The sequence below is a fragment of the Sinocyclocheilus grahami genome, unplaced genomic scaffold, assembly GCF_001515645.1.
Source record: "Sinocyclocheilus grahami isolate Dianchi unplaced genomic scaffold, SAMN03320097.WGS_v1.1 scaffold294.1, whole genome shotgun sequence".
NCBI classification, from domain to species: domain Eukaryota; kingdom Metazoa; phylum Chordata; class Actinopteri; order Cypriniformes; family Cyprinidae; genus Sinocyclocheilus; species Sinocyclocheilus grahami.
In genome coordinates, this window is record NW_015505473.1 from 1,012,004 (window position 1) to 1,033,726 (window position 21,723).

At 35.3% G+C, this 21,723-nt stretch overlaps 3 protein-coding genes across 3 annotated transcripts; all 3 read right to left on the bottom strand.

Annotated features, from left to right (window-relative positions):
* Window positions 1–263: 263 nt before the first annotated feature.
* On the bottom strand, window positions 264–9,165 carry LOC107600931 (uncharacterized). The gene is made up of 8 exons (XM_016292920.1): window positions 8,762–9,165; window positions 5,269–5,434; window positions 3,703–4,053; window positions 3,095–3,181; window positions 2,919–3,005; window positions 1,099–1,132; window positions 672–724; window positions 264–589 (listed from the first exon to the last, which is right to left on the bottom strand). Exons 2-7 carry the CDS (start codon window positions 5,312–5,314, stop codon window positions 706–708), a joined length of 624 nt encoding a protein of 207 aa, XP_016148406.1. The 5' UTR covers window positions 5,315–5,434; window positions 8,762–9,165; the 3' UTR covers window positions 264–589; window positions 672–705.
* A 762-nt stretch (window positions 9,166–9,927) lies between these two features.
* Window positions 9,928–15,104, bottom strand: LOC107600930 (zinc finger matrin-type protein 1-like). Its single transcript, XM_016292919.1, has 7 exons — window positions 14,876–15,104; window positions 13,239–13,345; window positions 13,052–13,141; window positions 12,839–12,971; window positions 12,484–12,744; window positions 11,708–11,798; window positions 9,928–11,070 (listed from the first exon to the last, which is right to left on the bottom strand). Exons 1-7 carry the CDS (start codon window positions 15,003–15,005, stop codon window positions 10,131–10,133), a joined length of 1,752 nt encoding a protein of 583 aa, XP_016148405.1. The 5' UTR covers window positions 15,006–15,104; the 3' UTR covers window positions 9,928–10,130.
* Window positions 15,105–16,223: 1,119 nt separating this feature from the next.
* On the bottom strand, window positions 16,224–20,663 carry LOC107600884 (ectonucleoside triphosphate diphosphohydrolase 2-like). The gene is made up of 6 exons (XM_016292862.1): window positions 20,547–20,663; window positions 19,624–19,741; window positions 19,290–19,440; window positions 17,328–17,334; window positions 16,879–17,013; window positions 16,224–16,718 (listed from the first exon to the last, which is right to left on the bottom strand). The coding sequence occupies exons 1-6, from the start codon at window positions 20,661–20,663 to the stop codon at window positions 16,512–16,514; spliced, it is 735 nt and encodes a 244-aa protein (XP_016148348.1). The 3' UTR covers window positions 16,224–16,511.
* Window positions 20,664–21,723: the final 1,060 nt, after the last annotated feature.

Genomic DNA, 21,723 nt, shown 5'->3' on the forward strand with positions numbered 1-21,723 from the left:
AGAGAGGGAAACTTGATAACACCCAAACACATAAACCAACACACCCTCAGATATGCAAGACGGGGGACACCATAAAACCCTACAAAACAAGTGTCATCAGAGAAATAACCCACAGAAACACTCAATAATACACTCATTCAATTTAGACTTGATTAAAATAACTATTTAATGAGCATAACATCAAAGCATAAAACGACAGCATATATGAGATAAAAGAACATAAAAATTAGAAAACTGTACATTCAGTCACAAATTAAGCATACTGTACTGGCAAGAACAAAACTCGAAGCTCGATTAAGACAGCTGAGGTTAGTCCAAGTTTAGAGTGAGTTCGGTTTTGTGGTGATCCTGGTGGTAATGTTCTGCTCTGGTTTGATTCGGTCAAGTCAGACAATGAATCTAATTCATTAAGTGGACTGTTGGTTGAATAACGTCCGATGAAACACTGAACTGTACATTTAAGCTATTATTTTTATATATACATTTTTTTACATTCTAAAAACCAATATATTTGATATTTGTGAAGCTATGGCAAAATTTCAGAGACTTCGACACAGGTCCATACTTTGGAGAGAAAAAAGACCACCGCCTGCAAATGAACAAAAAATAATAAGACAAAGACTGTATTTAAACTTTTTAAAGGTAAGTCATGTTTCAATCCAAATGCTTACATTTGTTTCGACATGAAGAGTGTGTTCTTCCACCTCATCGCAACTGATTCGTTCTATGGAGAAAATGACACAGTATATTTTTAAAAAGTTAAAAAAAATGTCTTAAAGCTCATAATACTGTCAGAAATAGGCTAGAAAAATATTAAGGATTTTATCCAAGTTTTTCTGAGTCTAATAAGTCAAACTGTTGAAACAGAACCAATGCAAACGCATATGTAAAGGGCTTTGATGTGAGATGCCAGTGTCGCAAATGAACATTAACCCACAGCCATAACCTTTCCATTTATTTGCTCATTTTTCATGTTTGAAAGGCCAAAAGATCATTTAAGAGACATTTTAGTAATAAAAAGCATTAATTAAAATGTTTTTTTAAAAAAACACTTAAATCTCATTATGTAGCAGCACGTTGAAACATTTCTTGACTTACTTGGTAAATTGATGTCTACACTTCTTTGGTAGACCTGTCCCAATATATAAAAAAGAAAAAAATGTATGAGTTGATGTGCATATGACATTTTATATAAAATTCCTATTCAAAATAATTTCACTTTTATTGTACAGTAAACTGTTTATACTGTTACTAAATTATAAGCACTGTGAGGTAGAACTTCAGAAACTCTCACAATGGACTTCTGAACATCTGAAACTCCGTATGCGAGAGTAAACATGTCACACGGCCAAACTGAAGTTTGGAACAACAGGTCGACCTCAATGGCTGTGATGGAACTGGTAGAAGAGATTTCTTCTTTAATGGATAATAATGAATATACTGTGGGGGTGTTCCTAGATTTAAAAAAACGCGTTTGCCACTATTGATTATGGTTTATTAATGATGAAACTGGAGAGATATGGTATAAGAGGAAAAGCCTTTGCTTGGCTAAAAAGTTACCTCGATGACAGATATCAATTTGTACAAATAAACAATGTTAAATCAGATGTAATGAAGGTTACTTGTGGTGTTCCGCAAGGTTCGGTGTTAGGCCCCAAATTGTTTGTACTGTACATAAATTATATTTGTAAAGTGTCTAAAGTATTAAAAATGGTTTTGTTTGCTGATGATACAAATTTATATTGTTCGGGGAAAAACTTGGAACAGCTTCTGAATACAGTGGAATTCGAACTCATGGTTTTCAAAAAATGGTTTGATGATAATAGACTTTCACTGAACTTAAGTAAAACTAAGTTTATAATATTTAGTAATCGACAAAGTAACAACAAAATTAAATTAAGGATTAACAATGAGGAAATAGAAAGAGTGTATGAAAATACATTTTTGGGTGTTATAATTGATCATAAATTATGTTTGAAACCACATATTAACCATGTAAAAACAAAAATGTCCAAATCCATTGCAATATTAAATAGAATAAAACATATTTTGAATGAAAAAACGTTATATATATTGTATTGTGCACTCATAGTTCCATACATTACTTATTGTGTGGAGGTGTGGGGTCATACTTATAAAACCTATATAAATTCAATATATAAGTTACAAAAGAAAGCAATTAGGATTGTTAAAAGGGTTGATTATTACGAACCAACAAACAAATTGTTTATTCATTTACATGCTTTAAAATTTGTAGATTTAGTTGATTTATGTACATCACAGATTATGTTCAAAGTTTATAATAATTTACTTCCAAATTGTATTCAGAGGCTGTTCAAAATAAGAGAAAGTCAGTATAATCTAAGAGGATTGTATATGTTTAAAAAAGTTAGGGCAAGAACTAATGCAAAAAGTAGGTGTTTATCTGTTAAAGGGGTAAATCTATGGAATAATTGTGATAAGGAATTAAAATTATGTAATTCACTCTGCAATATTCAAGAAAATGCATAAAAATAAGGTGATAAATAATTATATGACCCAGTATCAATAATTGTGAATGTATTGTTACAATATTGAAGTAATAGTTGTAATGTGTATTTTTGTTATGTTGTTTTGAATTATGTATGTACATTTGGGGTAATGTTTATGTAACATGTTTATCTTGTATTTCTTAGTGAAAAGTGTCGCTCATCAGTTAATTATGTATAAAGGGTAGGCATAATAAGCAAGGCTTCAGCCTACACCTTTTTCGGTAATTATGTTTATTTATTTATTTTGTGAAAAGTTGTCTGTGAGGACCAAAATAAAATTATTGATTGATTGAAGTTGTTAAGTTATTTCATTGACCACTGTGATGTACCAGTATGTTACAAAGACATGTGCAAACTCTGTGTGTGTGTGTATGTGTGTGCACTCACGACTGAAGTAGTAAAGTGTGCCAGCAAGTGTAATGGCCAAAAGCAAAAGAGCACCAATGCCCGGCCAAAGCACTGATTGTTCACAGCCTGCAATGTGACACAAACAAACCAATTCAACTAAACAGTATAAAACAGCACAAAATCAGTAACATCTAAAAGCACGTCTCAGTCCGTACCTTTAGGAGAGCTGGGGGGTTTGCAATTACAGGTCTTCTTGGGTGTCTTGGTCTTAACTGTTGGCGGCTGATCTGTCGGAGGATTCACTGGAGAACAAAGAACAGAGAACATCAAGACAGAACATATATAAAACTAGAACATTTGGCACCCACAGTGTCCAGCAACTTGACAACCAAGTCGATTAACATGAACTTTCCAGACTAGAAGATCTAAGACAGGTCAAGGCTGCTTAAACTAACAGAACTCTAGGATTCTGAGGCCAAACATCTCTGCATCTTTGAACACTTCACTTCTATTTCAGTCTTACTATGTCTCCTATTAGTCATTTAAGACCTTGAGATGCTCTTGAGCACCAGGATTGACACGTATACTTGTATAACGTGTATATTTGGAACCATCTTCAACTTAACACCAGGTAAAGATCCTCTCACTTTAGGGATGGAAAGTTCAATGCTAGTGCCCAAACCAACATTAGGTGTCTCAGATTCACTGCTTTGGTCTTCATGACTTTTTTCATCCTAAAATCTTCGTTCACTAACCATCAGTAACGCCATTAAAGAAAAAACAGGGTAAGGAACCAAAACACAGAAGAAGAGCGCTGCTATACCTCCAGGCATTATGTAATATCCAACAGGCATAATATTTTTGGTTTTAAACATGCAGGAATAGAGGCCGATTTCTTCCTCCTGAAGTCCTGTTATACGCAGGGTGTAGACCACCCTCTGACCAGAGGACACCGAGCCCTTGAAGCGAGTGGCGATCAGGTTTTCTCCATGTTGCTCTCTGCCAGCGCTGTTGACATACAAGAGGAACTGAAGAGTCTTTGTCCTCTTAAGGTATCGGTACCAAAAAACCTCCTGGCAGGAGTGATCTGGACATTCACAGGACATACTTTCCGAGCCGTTGATTTTGGCGTAGAGAACAGACGGCGTAGCTTGGAAGGTGGGCAGTAAAGCCACTAAAGGAGAAACAAAGAAAAAATCATAAGTTCTACTTTGTTTGTTATGCACATTTTGATTTTTGGGTTTAACGACAGTTTAGCTACTTAAAAAATGTTAGGCGTCTGAATGGTACCTATTCAAAGGGCACTGGCATACAGTATTAAATCAGATATTTTTCAGCTTTTTTCTATGCAGAAAGTAAAACAGTAAAAGGTGACAGGTTTAAATTAGATTTAGAAACTAAAAAAGCAGAAAAGAAAAGGCTGAAAGTTCCTTTCACAATAGACCATACAGAACTAGAAGGCAGTAATTTCCTTGTTATGTAAGAATGGAAACCTGAATAGACAGACAGTATGCTTATAGGCAATTTGTGTTGTCTATATCCTCTTGCAAAATAGTTTTCCTCTATTATCAGTGCCTGGCGGGGAAAGCACTTTTTTTTTTTTGCATTGACACTTTGAGATATGCTTATGTGGGCATTGATTCATATGCGAAGAAAACATTATAGTTCATATGTCAGAGAACGGAAAAAAAAATCCATTCACTCAAATTACACTATTCAGTTTGGTATGAAATCCAAAATAGGTTGAGCGTGTGAAAGCATAGAAAGTGAGTCTTTAGTGAATCAGATTTCAGTTGCAAGGCGATTTTTGTTTAACACTGACTTAAACAAAGCAGATCATTCTGGAAAACCAGCAACAAACAAACCAGAGCGATAAATAATAATAATAATAAAAAAGAATAGTCAGCATTTTAAGAATATATGCATTAATACATATATTTCTTTTACATTAAAATATATATGTATGCAAATAAACAAGCTGTTATTCTACATAAACTTGAGTGTGAGAGATTACCTGGCTTGTCTCTGATAATTATCGGAAAACTTTTATATATTATAAAATGTGAAAGCATAAAATGCTCTCCAAACGTTTTAAAATGCAAGAAATCTCGTAATTGCCTAAGGATGCAAACGTTTTTGGGCCTACAACGCAGCATCGATACCTTCACATCATGTTATTAAGATTATATAAGATTCTTTAAAAATACCGTCTTTGCAGGATGACATAAATTTATGACAGTATTCAAACAAAAGATATAACAAAAGTCATCAATTTACTTCTGCAGATGTACTCACACTGAGCTCATATTACTGTATCACTTGAGTTTCAGGTCTGATCACATTAAAAGTTTGACAGCTCTTAAAATATAATGCAAAGGAAAGTTCTTACCTGCCATCCATACGAACAAACAAAAGCACATGCAAGAGAGGGTCATCCTTGGGCGTCTGTGTGTGAGCTGTCAACTGTGTGTCTGTGTTTTCCTTTCTGTTCTTCATGTGTCATGCAGAAAGGAGGGCCTGCAGTGTGTGGGGCCAATGAACCAATTACTGACAGCCTATCAGAGAATGAGTCAGAGGAAACACACAGAAGAAAACATCAAGGAAAAATCAGGAGACTTTTTCGGAAATACACACATTTCAAGTTTCGTTAGCAAGTAAATAGCAGCTATTGGCTATTTTACATGCAAAAGCATGATTTCAATAAACCATCTGAAGTACAAAGTCATCTTTGATTTTCTCAATCCACTGTTCCCAATATATAAATTATGATGCATTTCAGCCTTTTAAATTCTGCTTTAGAGTCATATTCAGAAAGTAGAGTTGATTTAATAGACATTTTGAAGACCTCAACGTATATTTTAACCAACACGTTGTTGGAAAAGTTAGAGGTTTAAACTGAACTCACAAAAGAGATCTAAACAATCTGAAAATCAATTTCAATAGCTAGAAATTCACATATTTAGAAAAACCCACTGGTCATTCTATTATTTGTGTAGTTCTAGTGAATGTTAAAGGACTTTGTTTTTCTCTTTAATCTGAAACAAAACGCACAGGTTTGCTGAACCCCAAACGTCTTTCCTAAAAGATCTTTAACCCAAATGCAGGTGTGTGACCTGAGAAACACCTACATCTGTCCACAGAACACAACAGCTGGCACTGTATCAAATCAAACACAAACACGTAATATAAAAACGCTTGTGATAAATATCAGGTAAGACTGAAATGAATCACATATTCAACCAAACACACTGCCAATGCTGATTTATGAAAAAATCACTTAATTAACCAATACCCACATTAATAGTGAAAAAGCACCGACGGTGGCATATAATCAACAATATTGTGCCGTGGAAAACAAAATATGTTTAATCTCGAAGTGTTGATTTTTATCATGTCACGTTATGCCCCCAAAATGTGTGCTTTAAATGCTGCTTAAAATATTTACTTCAAAGTACAGCCACTTTGAATTTAATTACTGATGAAGAAAATTGAAAATGCATAAAAGTATTCACAAAAGATTAAATTAAAATAAAGATGTTAAAAGATACATAAAATTATAAAAAATATTATTTTAGAATATTTTACAAATACATATAAAAAAAACTAGTTTGGTATTATATGTACACAGTTGTGTCTACTCAATCACATATTTTGGCTGAATTAATAGTTAGGTCAAGTTAAAGAAAAACTAAAGCACTTAAACATCATAAACTATAAAAAAATGCATGTTGGAAAACTTTTTTTTTCACACAATGTAAAACCGCTTAACACTGCAATCGATATCGCATATCGATAGAGCAGATCATATTAAGTTATGTACACATTTATCTCATAATAATTCATAAATAAATGAAGGTTTGTTCATTAATATGCACTGAAAATTCCACCCTACACTCTTAAAAATAAAGGTGCTTCAAAAGGTTCTTGAAGCGATGCCATAGAAGAACCATTTTTGGTTCCACAAAGAACCATTCAGTCAAAGGTTCTTTAAAGAACCATCTCTTTCTTACCTTTTTATAATCTGAAGAACCTTATTTCGCCCCAAAGAACCTTTTGTGAAACAGAAAGGTTCTTCAAATGTTAAAGGTTCTTCATGGAACCATTTAGACAAAAAGGTTCTTCTATGGCATCGTGAAGCACCTTTATTTTTAAGAGTGTATATCACAACATCAACACCGAACAACCCTGAAGAACAAAACTGCAGGCCTGTTTTCGCACCACAAAGTCAAATTGTTGGTTTTTATTCAGAAGCCCAACATTTCTCAACTCACAAACCAACGTGCTTGTTTTCCACTCCACATTCTAGATAAACTAATAAAGTTTTTGAGTGTGTGGGACTCTGGAGCCTGAAGTTCAGAGGGGCTTGTGTGGGAGTTTTCGAGCTGAGGTGTTAAAAGATCTCTTTCATTGGCCCTCGTCTCTTGAGGAGGGCTGGAGGGGCTCATGGGCCCGTGGAGGGGTCGTGACGAGGGGAGGATGTGGGAGACGCACACGCCTTGGAGGTCGAGGGTACGACAAAGACACAGGGAGCCGAACCACACGATTCTTTGAAAACAGGAGATCTCAGGGGGCTCGAGAGAACGCTTTAGTGCGACGAGCTTGTGTCTACGGAGGGCTTTCAACTCTGCGGTTACAAAGACTTGGAAAAAAGTTCATATAGTTCTGAAGTACAAAAGCTGTGTGAGAAGCTACAGGTGTTAGATCCACAATTTAATACAAGTGCATTTGAAGATCAAAACATGTTTTAGTAGAATTAAAAACATTACAATTCATCATGCTTGCAAATTAAAGGGACAGTTCACGCAAAAAAAACTTTACTCAGCATTATGTTGTTCCATGTACACTATATTACTTCGATTTTTAAATGTAAGCAAATCAGCATATTAGAATGATTTCTGCAGGATCATGACTGAAGACTAAAGTAATGGCTGCTGAAAATTCAGCTTTGCCATCACAGAAATAAATTCATTTAAAATAGGAATACATTTTAAGGAATAATTATATTAAAATAGAAAACCGCTCTTTTAAATGGCAATGATATTTCACAATATTACAGTTTTACTGTATTTTGTTACTTAATGCAGCCTTGGTGAGCATAAAAGACCTCTTTCAAAAACATTTGAAAAAAGTTAATTATGCCAACCTTTTGACAGGTAGTGCATGTCTGACTTTTTCCAGTCGGACACAAAAGTAGAAATGTTAAACAATACTATATTTTATATAGTGAAAGGGAATGGGGATCAGGCACGTCTTTAAAATGACAACAAGTCATCATAAATTATCATAAATATAAGTCCATAAAATTATTATAGTCATTTATAATTTCAATTGTGCATCCACATTTTCAAATTGGCTTGAAATTGGAAATCGGAAGGTGGATAAATGGATAACATCGATTTCAAACTTCATGTTCTAAACCTATGCATCTAAAGGCACCCGATTTAAATGGGTGTGGAGAGCAGAATCTTTACTGTTTATGACACAAAAATACATATAAGGTTTGGAATACAGTGCAAACTTTTATGATGCTTTTTTGTCATTTTGGAGATAACCAGCCCACATCCCCATTTTCATGAGTTTGGAACGACATTAGGATTAGTAAATTACAAAATGGTCATTTTTGACCGAACCATCACATTTTACATGGGAATGTGATAAAAAAATAAATAAAAAAAACCCATAAATAATGCATTTTCAAGTATAATTTTTTTCTTTTGAAACACAACCACATTCATCTTCCCATGATCAGTATGTTCCCTGAGCGCTCAGAAAGTGATGCAAAAGTGAATTAAGGATTGTTTAATGGAGACATTGGAAATTGGCTTAGCAGCAGCACACTCATTAAATAAACATGATTGCATGATTGTGACAAGTTAACTCACAAAAAAGGAAATGCAGCTCTATGCAAGAAACAGGTCAACAGAGTAGCAGTCGTGTCCTCATTCAACTCCTGCACCTGTTAGACCTGCAAACAAAAAATATTCCAGCATCAAATGAGCCTGGTGTCACATTACTGTTTCACACATTCACAGAAATGCAACAAAAACAAGGATTGCAGGCCGAGCTCTTCTGATTCAGGGAAATGTTTACAATATGCGATACTCTATATTCTGACAACTCTTCATTTTATTCTCACCGTTCATTCCTGTTTTCATGTCTTTCTTGAACACAGAGAGATTAAGTCTGAAAGAGGTTTCTAGCAGATCCACAGTGTAGTGTGTACATTTGCAATCAACGCCCCCTTGAGACTAAAACTGTAAATGCTTCAATTAAGTCAGAAACAAAAGTTCATGTACAAGAGATTTTTAGAAAAAGTTCAACAATAAATACTAAGTCTATGCTGATATAAACAGTGGGAGGGGTTTATTTGATCAAAGCATGAAGCAAGTTGATGGACACATCCACATGAACATGGGTGGATGGCTCACGTAGTGTTTTTGCATCACACCACAAGGTATAAAGTCAGTGATTTCTCCAAGAGAGAAGTGCAGCTCTAGAGACATCCTAAAGTCTGTAGTCCTGAGCATTTCAAGGAATGAACATTTTCATCATTTCCTCACCCTCATCTCATTCCAAACCTGTATGATTTCCTTTCTTCTGTGGAACACAAAAGAAGAGGTTTAGCCTAATGTTCACGTTGCTCTTTTCCACACTGTGAAAGTGAATGAATGTTGTCAAGCTCTAAAAGTGACAAAAGCACCTTAAAAGTAGCAGTTAATTCATACAAATTGTGCAGCATAAAGTCGTTTGAAGCCAGTTTTTAACAAACGCTGTAGTTTCTTGCTCACAACACAGCAAGGTTGAATATGTGGAACTGCAGGCAGCAATATTTTGAACCAATATTTTCAATCAGTTTTGAGCTGTACCTTACCAAAAATCAAAAAACTTGAAATATAGTGCAGAAGTCATATTGACTTCTACTTTTTGTCATTTTCGGAGCTTCCACACACATTCGTTGCATTGGAAAAAAGCAGCATGAACATTCTTAACATCTATTTTTGTGTTCCATAGAAGTCATATGAGTTTGAAATGAAATGAGGGTGAGTGAATCATGACAAAATTTTCACTGTTGATTCCTTAAAAAGGAATTGTGATCAGATGAGTTTCTGTATAAAAGAAAGGCCTTTAGAGTTCTTCAGAAAGCATAAATAGAGAGAAGGGTCCAGAAGATTTCAGCAAAACGCTTTTCTGGGGTCCTGTGCATTTTTATTAGAACAATACTGTCAGACCATCATCGAAAAAAACTAAAGTCTAAAAAACACCAAGAATCGTTTCATCCCAGAGCCTTTCCTCCTCTGTCCTGTTGTCTTCTCGATTCAGCTTCTCTTTTCCTTTTTTCTTCTCTTTTTTGTATTTGTGTTTGCCATCTTTCGTTTCTGTCCTGACCTCTACGTGTTCCTCCATCTTTCCTTGTGGTTCCTCGTGCACTTCAACCTCTTGTTTCTCCATGAGTTCCTCTTCTTTTCGTCTCTCCCCATGCCTCCTACTTTTCTTGCTTGCTCTTCTTTTACTTCTGCTTTCCTCGTCTTCACTAGAGCTCCTCTCTCTTTTTCTTCTCTCCTTCCATTTCTTGCTATCATCTTCTCCTTCTACACTTCCTCTCCTGTCTCCCTTCCACCTCTTTTTCCTTTCTACTTGTTCCGTAGCAGACCCTTCCTCCTGGTCTCTTCTGCTCTTCCCTCGCTTTTTCATCTTCTTCTTCCGTCTCCTCCTCTCTCTGCTGTCATAACTGCTGCTGCTGTCACTACTGCTGCTAGTGTAGGAGGAGGAGTCTGAGGAAGAGGAGGAGCTAAATGACTCAGGGCTCCTCCCTCTTTTATACAGGTGACCAGGTGGGAAAGGAGGACGGGCATGGGGCATAAATCCCGGCCGATAGTGTGGGACAGGGCCTCTCATACCAAAGCCGAACTGATTGACCTGAGACTGGAATTGTGGGTGCCAGTGAGGTTGAGGGAAACCAGGAGATGAAAAATGTGGTACCAGCTGGCCAGGATGAGGCATCTCTTCTGCTTTCTGTGGACCTTCTTTCACACTCTCATCCAGGCCCTTGCTTGCTTGTCCTATGGTTCCCAACCCTGCTTTGGGATCCAGTCCCCGGGCCTTCTGCACCTGGATGTAGTCAGCCAGCTCATCCTGGAAGGAGTCGTACACTTTCTTCTGAGATTGGCACAGTTCCATAACTTTCTTCTCTCTAAGGGCAAAGATTAATGACAGTTCACTTAGTCTAGCATTTAAACTAGTGACTGACAAATGTGAGTTTTCCAATAGCCAAGAGTGAAACAAAATTGGACTGGAAACAATTTTCACATTTAGAAATTGCTAGTAAATTTCTCAAAAAAATACGAAGAAATGGCAAAATCAGAAAACTTAACAATAAGGAGTATTTTCTTGCAAAACGTACAGCCTTATTTTTATTTACAACTTTAAAAATTCTTTTTTTAGTGTATGCAAATATGTAAAATCCAGAAATAACTGCAATACGTAAAAAAAAGTTTATTTTAAAGATTGACTCAAATTTCACCCAAAGTCAACAGGAAATCAATCAATTTGCCACATTTTTTTCCCTTATTTTACAAATTTGCAGATAAAATATTTTATATTAAATGAAAAAAATAAATAAATAAATAAAAAGAGGAATCTATGGTGGGATTTTGCCCATGAACACATTTAGAATGTAAGTAAGATTCTTTCTGATTTAATTTTAATGAATTTTAAAATGTCATTCTAAAAATGTCAAATATTTGCTGACAAGATCAAGATCTAAATCCTAGTGGCTATAACAAAAAAAGGCATCAGATAAAATAATGAATGAGAGCAACGTCACTCACTTGACAAAGTGTTTGTTTCCCTGCATGTGTGCCTGGTACATCTCTACTGAGCTGAGTGTCAGACAGCAAATCGGGCAAGTCAGGGAGCTCGCTGTATGTGTGCGTGAGAGAAAAACAGAATAACAAGAAAATTTCAAATGTACAGTCAATTCTCAACCATGAATATGTAAAAATCGTGAACGACCACTGAGTACAACAATATTTCTGTTTACATTAATGGATAACATGTGACATTACAAAATTATTTTGATTTGTATACTTTATATAATTCTTAAATTTAATTTCATATAATTAATTAATTACGCATTTCTGAATAAAAATTTGTCATTAATTTGAATATTTTTTTTAATTGGTCAATGTAGATATATTTTAACGCATACCATTTTCTGACTGTTCCCCCATCTCATCCAGCATCTCTTGCCGGGCCTGGTTCCTCTGATGTTTCCGACCGCTATAGTGCTGCTGGGCGACCAGAGGGTTGTTAAAGGAAGCGCTAGTGCGTGAGAGAAAAACAGAATAACAAGAAAATTTCAAATGTACAGTCAATTCTCAACCATGAATATGTAAAAATCGTGAACGACCACTGAGTACAACAATATTTCTGTTTACATTAATGGATAACATGTGACATTACAAAATTATTTTGATTTGTATACTTTATATAATTCTTAAATTTAATTTCATATAATTAATTAATTACGCATTTCTGAATAAAAATTTGTCATTAATTTGAATATTTTTTAAATTGGTCAATGTAGATATATTTTAACGCATACCATTTTCTGACTGTTCCCCCATCTCATCCAGCATCTCTTGCCGGGCCTGGTTCCTCTGATGCTTCCGACCGCTATAGTGCTGCTGGGCGACCAGAGGGTTGTTAAAGGAAGCGCTGCACAGTGTACAGTACTTGTTGGGGTCACTGAGATCAACCTCTTGATCGCCCAAGCCAGAAGTGTCCTTCTGCTCCAGACTGATCTGATTCTGCACAGCAGCCTCTGATGGGTGTACATCAGGAATTGTGGATTCTAGGACGGGCACTGAAAGTTGAATATAACATAATAGTGTTATGACAGATTTAGCCCACAATGGCGAAGAATCAAACCTAACAGTCCCCAGTTTGATTTTACTCACCTCCAGGTGGCAGAGGATTGGTTTTTCTCATGTTCTTTGCATGAACTTTGCCCTCATAGTGCGACTTGGCCACAGTTGGAGAGCTGAATACCATGTTGCACATCTCGCAGAACTTCTCTGCAGACAGACCTCTCTGTAAAAAAATATTAAGTATTATATATTACCACACACTTAAGAGCAATATATGAATATTCTGTATGATCTGTTACATACCAAAAGGCCTCCACAATCTTGGCTCGGCTTATTTAATTTAGTGTTCTTGTTCTGCAAGTACACCCTGACTCTTTGTGCATGCTTTTTCCCCTGGCAACATAGAAACCAATGTTAGAAATATGACTGCAGATTTTTGAGGTTGCCTGAAAAAACTTGATACAGTTGCATGAAAAACCACCTCACAAACCTCATAATGAGAAACTCTCTGGGATTCGTAAAGCAGGGTTGCTTCACAGACGTGACAGAAGTTATCTGTCAACAAGCCTTTGAGAAGACCACTGTCGCTCTGATACCCTGCAGAAAAATCAGACATTAAAAGCGAAAATAACATAAAATAATATTTACTGTATGAAATAATCTTAACATACTTTTGTGTAATGTAGCTGATGTGGTTAGCATAGACAATCTCACATGGCTCTTTTTTTTTTTTTACATATCTGATTTTCACAGAGCATGAAATTTATGATTAGAAATAAGTTTTAGATACACTATGAGGCTTTTGGTAAAACTAGTGAACAAGAAACAGACTTGAAATAAAAATATCAGTAGCCAAATTGTGATTTAATGAAAAAAGCATAAGCAAAATCAATTTTGTTCATGAATTCATTCTGACATAAATCGTTGGACTGAACTAAATTTGAACATTTATACACAAATGGTTTTACAGAGAAATTCGTTCTGCTTAAATTTGGCCCAATGTGTGCAAGCAAAGCGTGCAAGTAATAATGCATCTGGTTATTGTGGTGCAAAAAAAAGATATTTTAACAGAATTAAGGATACACTGACAACTATTTCATGTTATGCCTGATAACTAATAACTGACCCATATTAGAAATCTGCTATAAAAACACAAATCCAGTTAAAGAACAATAGTTTTATATGTTACAACTGAATCTAGGCATCGGTACATCAATGTAAAATCTAAATTATTCCAATTGATTTAAATGAAAGAATCACTAATAATATTAGACCAATAAATTACATGGTCTTGAAGCTGTGCATACCTAAATAGACTATTTGTACACGCCGTGCATTATTTTAATGAATGCCATGCAGCAATGTACATATGTCTAAATGAAAGAGCTCATGTTATTGTAAAACGTGTCAAACTTACTTGAATTCTATTATTGGCATAAAAAGTTTTAATTCGGTAAGGTTGTTTGTTCCTGAATGTGTCATTGTACTATCTGCTCAAATAATCTAGTTACCAATAAGTTTGTGGATACTAAAATTACATAAAAACATAACTAAATGAGCATTTATTAATATGTACTTACTTGTACTACTATCTGAACATAACATAAATGTGATACTATTTTTTAAAAAATAAAATGACACGAATTAGAGATTTAAAATGGAAACTTAATGGCATTTTAGAAACTTAAAATGCACTAAAACGTTTTGAAATGTCACAAACGAGCTGTTACTTTCCATAACAATGGCAATGGAGGATTATTATGAGGCTAAATAGGCATTCGCTACCTGGCTAACTTGTTGATTGTTGCTTTATCGGCGAAATAATCTATTTACACGATGGTATGATTCATTAACTCCACGTTTTGTGTCTTAATGTGTATTTTCAGCCGATGAACGATGACAATCGACTTAAAAACACAGATAGTTTTAAAAAGGGATTTTTGTGGTGGTTGTTTAAGATGAATGATGGGTACTAATATTTAGCCTAGCCTAGCTTGTTTACTCGCTAAGCTTTATTACCACCCATGAATCCATCTCAAACAACTCAAACACAAGCATTCGATGCAAAAAAACTCCACATGACGGCATTTTTGAAGTTTTTGAAGGGTTTCAACTGATAAGACTCACCTTCTTCAACCTGAGAAATATTGGTGTTAGTGTTTTGTACTGTTTCTGGATTGATATCGTCTGTATTTTTGATTTTGTCTGTTTCCGCACACTGCGGAGAACACGATACACTAGCTTCAAGCTCGGACATTTTGTTTAAACCTGGAAATAAATCAAAACTGTAGCAGATTACGCTAAAATGCCAAAGCGCTCTACATGGCAATGGCTAAAATATGAAGGGAGGTGCGCATGCGCAGTAGGATCACATTTCTTTACGTGCCAGCCACTGAATTAAGCAGATGCTTACTGCCATCAGCTGGTGTTTTAAGTTATTGTCTTAGTAAATTAAAAAACCTAAAAATAAATCTTTGTGTTAGATTGTACAAAGCAAATATATTATGGTTTACCATATTATGAAGCCCACAATTATAAATACAATGGTAAGCAGTTTCTTATAAAAAAAAATAAGTTGTTAATACTGTAAAATTATAACGAAGTAAAACGAGATCTCATTCAAACAGGGTCATTCAAACATAAGCTAACTTTAGAATCTATGGTAAAAAAAATAAAATAGGTCTATAGTTTAATATGTATACACTAGCTTCAAGCTCGGACATTTTGTTTAAACCTGGAAATAAATCAAAACTGTAGCAGATTACGCTAAAATGCCAAAGCGCTCTACATGGCAATGGCTAAAATATGAAGGGAGGTGCGCATGCGCAGTAGGATCACATTTCTTTACGTGCCAGCCACTGAATTAAGCAGATGCTTACTGCCATCAGCTGGTGTTTTAAGTTATTGTCTTAGTAAATTAAAAAACCTAAAAATAAATCTTTGTGTTAGATTGTACAAAGCAAATATATTATGGTTTACCATATTATGAAGCCCACAATTATAAATACAATGGTAAGCAGTTTCTTATAAAAAAAATAAGTTGTTAATACTGTAAAATTATAACGAAGTAAAACGAGATCTCATTCAAACAGGGTCATTCAAACATAAGCTAACTTTAGAATCTATGGTAAAAAAAATAAAATAGGTCTATAGTTTAATATGCATTTGTTAAACATGGTTTTGTATATACTTTCTTCAGTAACCTGCATCAGAAATGAATTCAGCTTGATAAATTATTAACATTACAGTTTTATTCCTTCAGTCTGAGAAATATTTGAAATGCTGTGAATTTCTTATTGTACATTAACTGAAGACAAATGTGAACTGGCCAAAAAAAAAAAGAGATACATAACTAGAGTTCCGGATCACTGATCAGATATCATCGACAATCCTCATCAAAAAGATATATATTTCCTTTAATAAAGTTGATAAGTATATCACACAAGATCAACAAAGACAAAGAAATTTGCTGTAATCTGTTAAAACTGAGATTGTACAATAGAACAGTGCTGGTATCAGATATACCATAGTATACCGATATATAATATTATTTAGTGTTATTCATTTTGTGCCTCAATTTAATTTCCTAACTAGTTTTGATGTCTTTCTGTAAAATTTGTCATTGGCAAAACAAACACATTTTCTGTTAAATTAGATGCAATATTAGCACAGACAGTACAGTATGAATGCATTATTCTTGTAAACATTTAATTTTTGTGGAGTCTGTCCAAACACATAGAACAACTGTAGGCATAGCAGTGAGCTATGAGACAACTTCATCACTCCTTTTCCTCCGAATCACTAGAGCCATGTAACAGAAAGTGGCAATGAGGAGGATGGTTAGGAGAATCAACAAGCCAATCCATGCTGCAGGACACAAGCCCTTCCTGATGCCCGCAGGTTCCTCTGGAAGAAGACTGCTCACACTGAGAATATAACCCAGAGCCCAGCCCACAGACGCCTCACCTGCCTGTGACATAGTAGAGACTAAATGTGTGGTTTCGCATTTTTGTATACTTAGTTTGCATTCACACAATTTGCATTTTATTCAGAAGCAAACTGTAAAATTATTTGGGGTTAGGGTGGTTCTGTGATGTACAAGCATATGAGTATATTTTTGATAAACCCACCTTTTTCTGAAAAGCAACATTTTGGAAAGAACTCTCATCAAAGTTATAACCCCTAAGCATTAGCACTTGTATATACACTGCAACTGCACAGTAATCCTTCAGGTATTTTTTCAAGTCAGGAGCTTTCTTGGTCATCTATAATGAACAGAAGATATGGAAATGAATTTTTAAGATTTACAGGAATTCAGAGATGCAATGCAGCATGTTTATACAGTGTATTTTTATGATAAACACAAAGACATTTTTTTTCACATTCATAAAACCTGGCTAGAAAATATCCAGTTAATATTTGAAATCATTTTGGTAATTCTGAAAAATAAAAGATGGAAAAAAATTAAAGGTATTTGGATGTTAATGAAAAAAGGATGTGCATCAGCAAATGTCATCCTGGCAGAAAACAAAATTTTACTACATAGCTATAAACTTCTTAGAGCCAAAACATAGCCTACACTGGCCCTAGAAAGGGGCAATTTAGGACAATTAAGACACTAACCCTTGGTTTCACAGACAAGGTTTAAACCTAATCCCAGACTAAAATCTAAATCTGAGCTGTTTCAACTGAAAGAAACTTGCTCTGACTGATTTTAAATTATATCAGTGCCTTTATTTTGTCTCAAAATGCACACCAGTAATGCTTTTTCTAAGGCAAGTTTATAAAAATTACTTAAAAGTCCTAATTGAACTATAGCCTAATCCTGGTTTAGTCTAAGCCCTGTCTGTGAAACCAGGCCTAAATGTATGAATTTGCATTAAGATGACGTAAAACCAAAAAGCACCTGTAAAAACCTTTTCTCAGAACTAACTTCTCTTTTCTAATTTAATAAACTGGTCCCAATGTAATTACATTTTTGTAAAGATCAGTTCCCCTTAGGTTTATTTATTTATTTACATTTTTATTTTGTTTCAGTAATTTTAGCATTATTGTTTGGTATTTTAATTTTGTATTTAAAAAAATATATACAGTATATACTACTTTACTAAACATTTTACAGAGAAAACCTGAAGCAATCTTAAACACATATGCAGGGTGAAAAAGTGTTATATGCCAGAAAATATAATGCAGAAAGATCAGGCTTTAACCTTCAAATCCTATTGAAGCTTTGCACTTGAAACTGAACTAAAATATCCTGAAACTTGCATATTGGTGTTTCTGTGTTTGTTTTTTATCTACATGAGAAATACCTTTACCATTAATCTGCCTGAAAAAATTATACTACTTCAACAAGTTTAACCAGAAAATGAGACAGCCAGAAAGTGTTTTAAAGGGGTGGTTCCCTGGGTTTTTTCTAGGCTTGATTGTGTTTATGGGGTGCAGTCTAACATGTGTTAAAGCTTAGTTAAAAAATTGTTTTACCTTTATTCCACACAGCTCTGTCCCTTCTCTCAGAAACAGTCTGATAATTTCCTTCTTTAATGAAGCCCCCTCCCTCAGAAATAGGCAATGGGCTCTGATTGGTTAGCTAGCCCAGTATGTTGTGATTGGCTAAACTCTAGTGCGAGTCTAATCGTCCTGCCTCTCTCCTCAGCAGCAAGTGCTCCGGTTGTATTGTAAACAATGGCGTCGTTAATATCGCTTATCAGTTTGAGCCCGATTGAGAAGCAGAGGATATTATTGAAGAGGATCGTGCACAACCTGTGCAAGCATGGCTTTTAATGGTAGGCCTATGTTTTTTGTTTGTTGTTGTCACTTTTAGATACACTGTTATTTGTAAATGCTACTGCTTATGTTAGCTTTTAATATATGGTTTTATCCTGATTAAAGCTTTAATACAGTATGGCAACTGCACGCACGTCCATGTTTTAACGCTTCTCATAGCTATGTGAAAATAAGTGTATAATTGGAAGTTACAGTTCTTTGTTGGAGCTGAGCTGAATGAGAGAGAGAGAGATGCAGAGCAGGGGAACGCGAGGAACAGTCTTGAGAACTGCTGCTTTTGAACATTGATTTTGAAACCTGTGAATCCATTAGAATCGTTAGAAGACAGAATCGCGATTCATATATGAATAGATTATTACGTGCACCTCTAGTTTTCTCTTCCTCTTCTCTAAAGCAGCGCAGCATGGCCTCGCCCCCTTTGCTGCCTTTTCCGGAGGGCAGAGTTTATCTGGGTTTGTGATGTCATGAACCCGGGAAGTAACTTGTTGTAGTCCCTACCAGCTGTTTTTGTAGGCATTAAACTGCCAGAATTTTAAAAGACGATATCTCCGTTTGCATTGAACTTTCAGCTTCGTAACTTTGCAGATATTGTTTATGCTCCAACAGCAACATTACACACTAACTAACGTCAAAAAAGTAAAATCGCAATGAACCACCCCTTTAAAATAGGATGTGTTCTTTTATATGTGGCCTTATAAAACGATTCAATACTACATGTAGCAACATAGAAGTAGAAAAAAAAAAACACACTCACTTCAGAAGTCTCATGCCAGCAGTAGCTCCTAGATACACAGGGGTGCGATGATGTCTGTCTGGGGGAATGTCGCGCATGGCCTGCTTCAAGCACGCCTCAAGGCTGTGGGCCGCTGCACCTTGCTGCCCGGCATAACTAGAGATTCCTCCTCCTGCACCAAAGAAAAACAAGACACAATAATTACATCCATTTCTATATTTATTAAACTAGATTGAAATATCTTATACCAGAACATGCATATTGATGCTTCATTTTATTTACGCTTTAGATGTTTATCTATATCTCTACCATTAATCTGTTTGAAAATGTTCAATATTTCAGCAAGTCATTTGACCTTTGACATGACATTCGCTGTGCTGGGTGACCACGCCTGTGCCATTTAATTTGTCCGCCGGCCATCTGTAGATGTACAAGGCAGTGTGTGAGGAGCCAGCGTCCAGCACAACCCCATACTGCAATGAGAGAGAGAGAGAGGCAAAAAAAAGTGTAAAAAATTATATTAAAATCTATGTGATTAGAATGTATTATCTTTTGTTTTTAACTCAAACAGAACCTAAAGTTTTGGTCAAATTCTAAAATTTCCGTAATACGATGAGAACATAACATGTTTTGACAGTGATTTATTCGCAGGAGCCACTGTAATCACTTTATTTTGAGATAACCATCATATTTCAAGTACAATTACTTCTAAGATTTTGTACATATTGTGTGTTTCTGTGACCTGTTGCTCAGTGTTTACCCACGGCTCCCAGGGGTTAACATGTACCTGTTGCCAGAAGACACACTTCATGGAGATACAATTCCCAGAAGTATCTGACATAACAAACTATCCTGAGTCTGCATCTTCATTTGTTCCAGGGTTCCCAACAGGAACAAAATGACCATTCTCTATGTTTACCTTGTGAAGGCTCACCTCCCCAAGGCTAAATATGCTGTACCTGGTTATAATGTAATTTCAGATGCTAACTTTTACTTGTGGTTCAGGTAGCTGTGCTCAACATATTAGTGTGTGCTTAAAACATAATGTTTTTGTGATCATACATTGTTTTCAGGTCTTGTGCTTGTTTACAAAAATTCCACAATTCCTCTTTGTATCATGTGCTAAAATCATTCCTCCCATTAATCAGGATACACTGCGTAAAATGCAACTTAGCTTACAGGAGAAAGAAAGAAAGATAGAGAGCAAGAGACAGAGAAAGAGAACACAAAAGAAACAATTTGCCATTTTTATCAGGTCACAGAAGTAATCATACTTACCATGTACTGTGGTGGCTCTCTCATTTCATGTATAGATACAGTCAGGAGTAGAATAGACACAATTCCAAACAGAAAGAGCACAGCTGGGACAACAAACTTAACAAACAGTTTATCCATCAGTAAAGTTGAGGTTTGCCTGGTGCAACTGATGGTGAAGGAACAAGGGCAACCCCTCCGCCCGCCCAGTTCCTTAACAAGAGAACAGACTTCTCTTGTACAAAGAAGCCCAGTTAGTAACAGCAGAACCATTTCTTTTACATTTCTTTAGAATAATAATAAACACCAATTTTGCAAGTGTACATGTTTTATTGTTATGTAGACTGTTTGGAAATACAGATAGATGTAGAATAGTTGTTGTTGTAATAATAATAGCTGTAGAATAGATTGTTAGTAGAAACACAATGTCCAGCATTAATTACAACCTTTTTTGTAGTATAAGGGAGTGTTCCAGACATTCCTAAATCTTCTTACATCAAATGTGACTAAAGGTGTGTCCGCTGGTGCAGCTGACTAAATTTAGTCATTAATGTGCAGCAGGACTAATGTGATGGAGACCAGTTTTATTTACAAGGTTTCTCTTCTTTCAATGTCCATGCCTCTATTCAAACGCTGACACAGCTTGCTCTGAATAGGATAATTCCTGCCAAGAACAGAGGCACTTTGCATTTACAGGCCTACTTTGTATCCACAATGCACTACTCTCCATGTGGTAAGAATGTCCTGTTTGGTGTTGAAAAGGGAGGAGAAAAATGTGTGACATCATCTTTGGGGAGGATTACTGTCCACTTGAATGCATGAGCAATAATGTTTATTTTATGACAAACAGAATGATTAAATTAAGGCCACACATCCAGATCTTAAATTGCATGAGGCGTCAAAAATATGGCAAAGGTTATGTTTTTGATTCATTGTTTACAATACAGTCTGTTCAATAAAAGCATGTACTGAGTGATATTCTGATCTGTGTATGTTTGAAAGGCTTGAAAGGAGAATTAACAACATTTCTCACAAAACATTTCTGTTTAAAGATTCACAAGCACACAAAGTTTAAACAAAACCGGTTTTATGAAGAGTATTTAACTACATTTCAAGCTTCGCTAGATAAAGATTAACAGATTGAAATAAATGGATAAATACAGTGACTTTGCCAATTAAAATAGGCATAATTTTCAGAGTA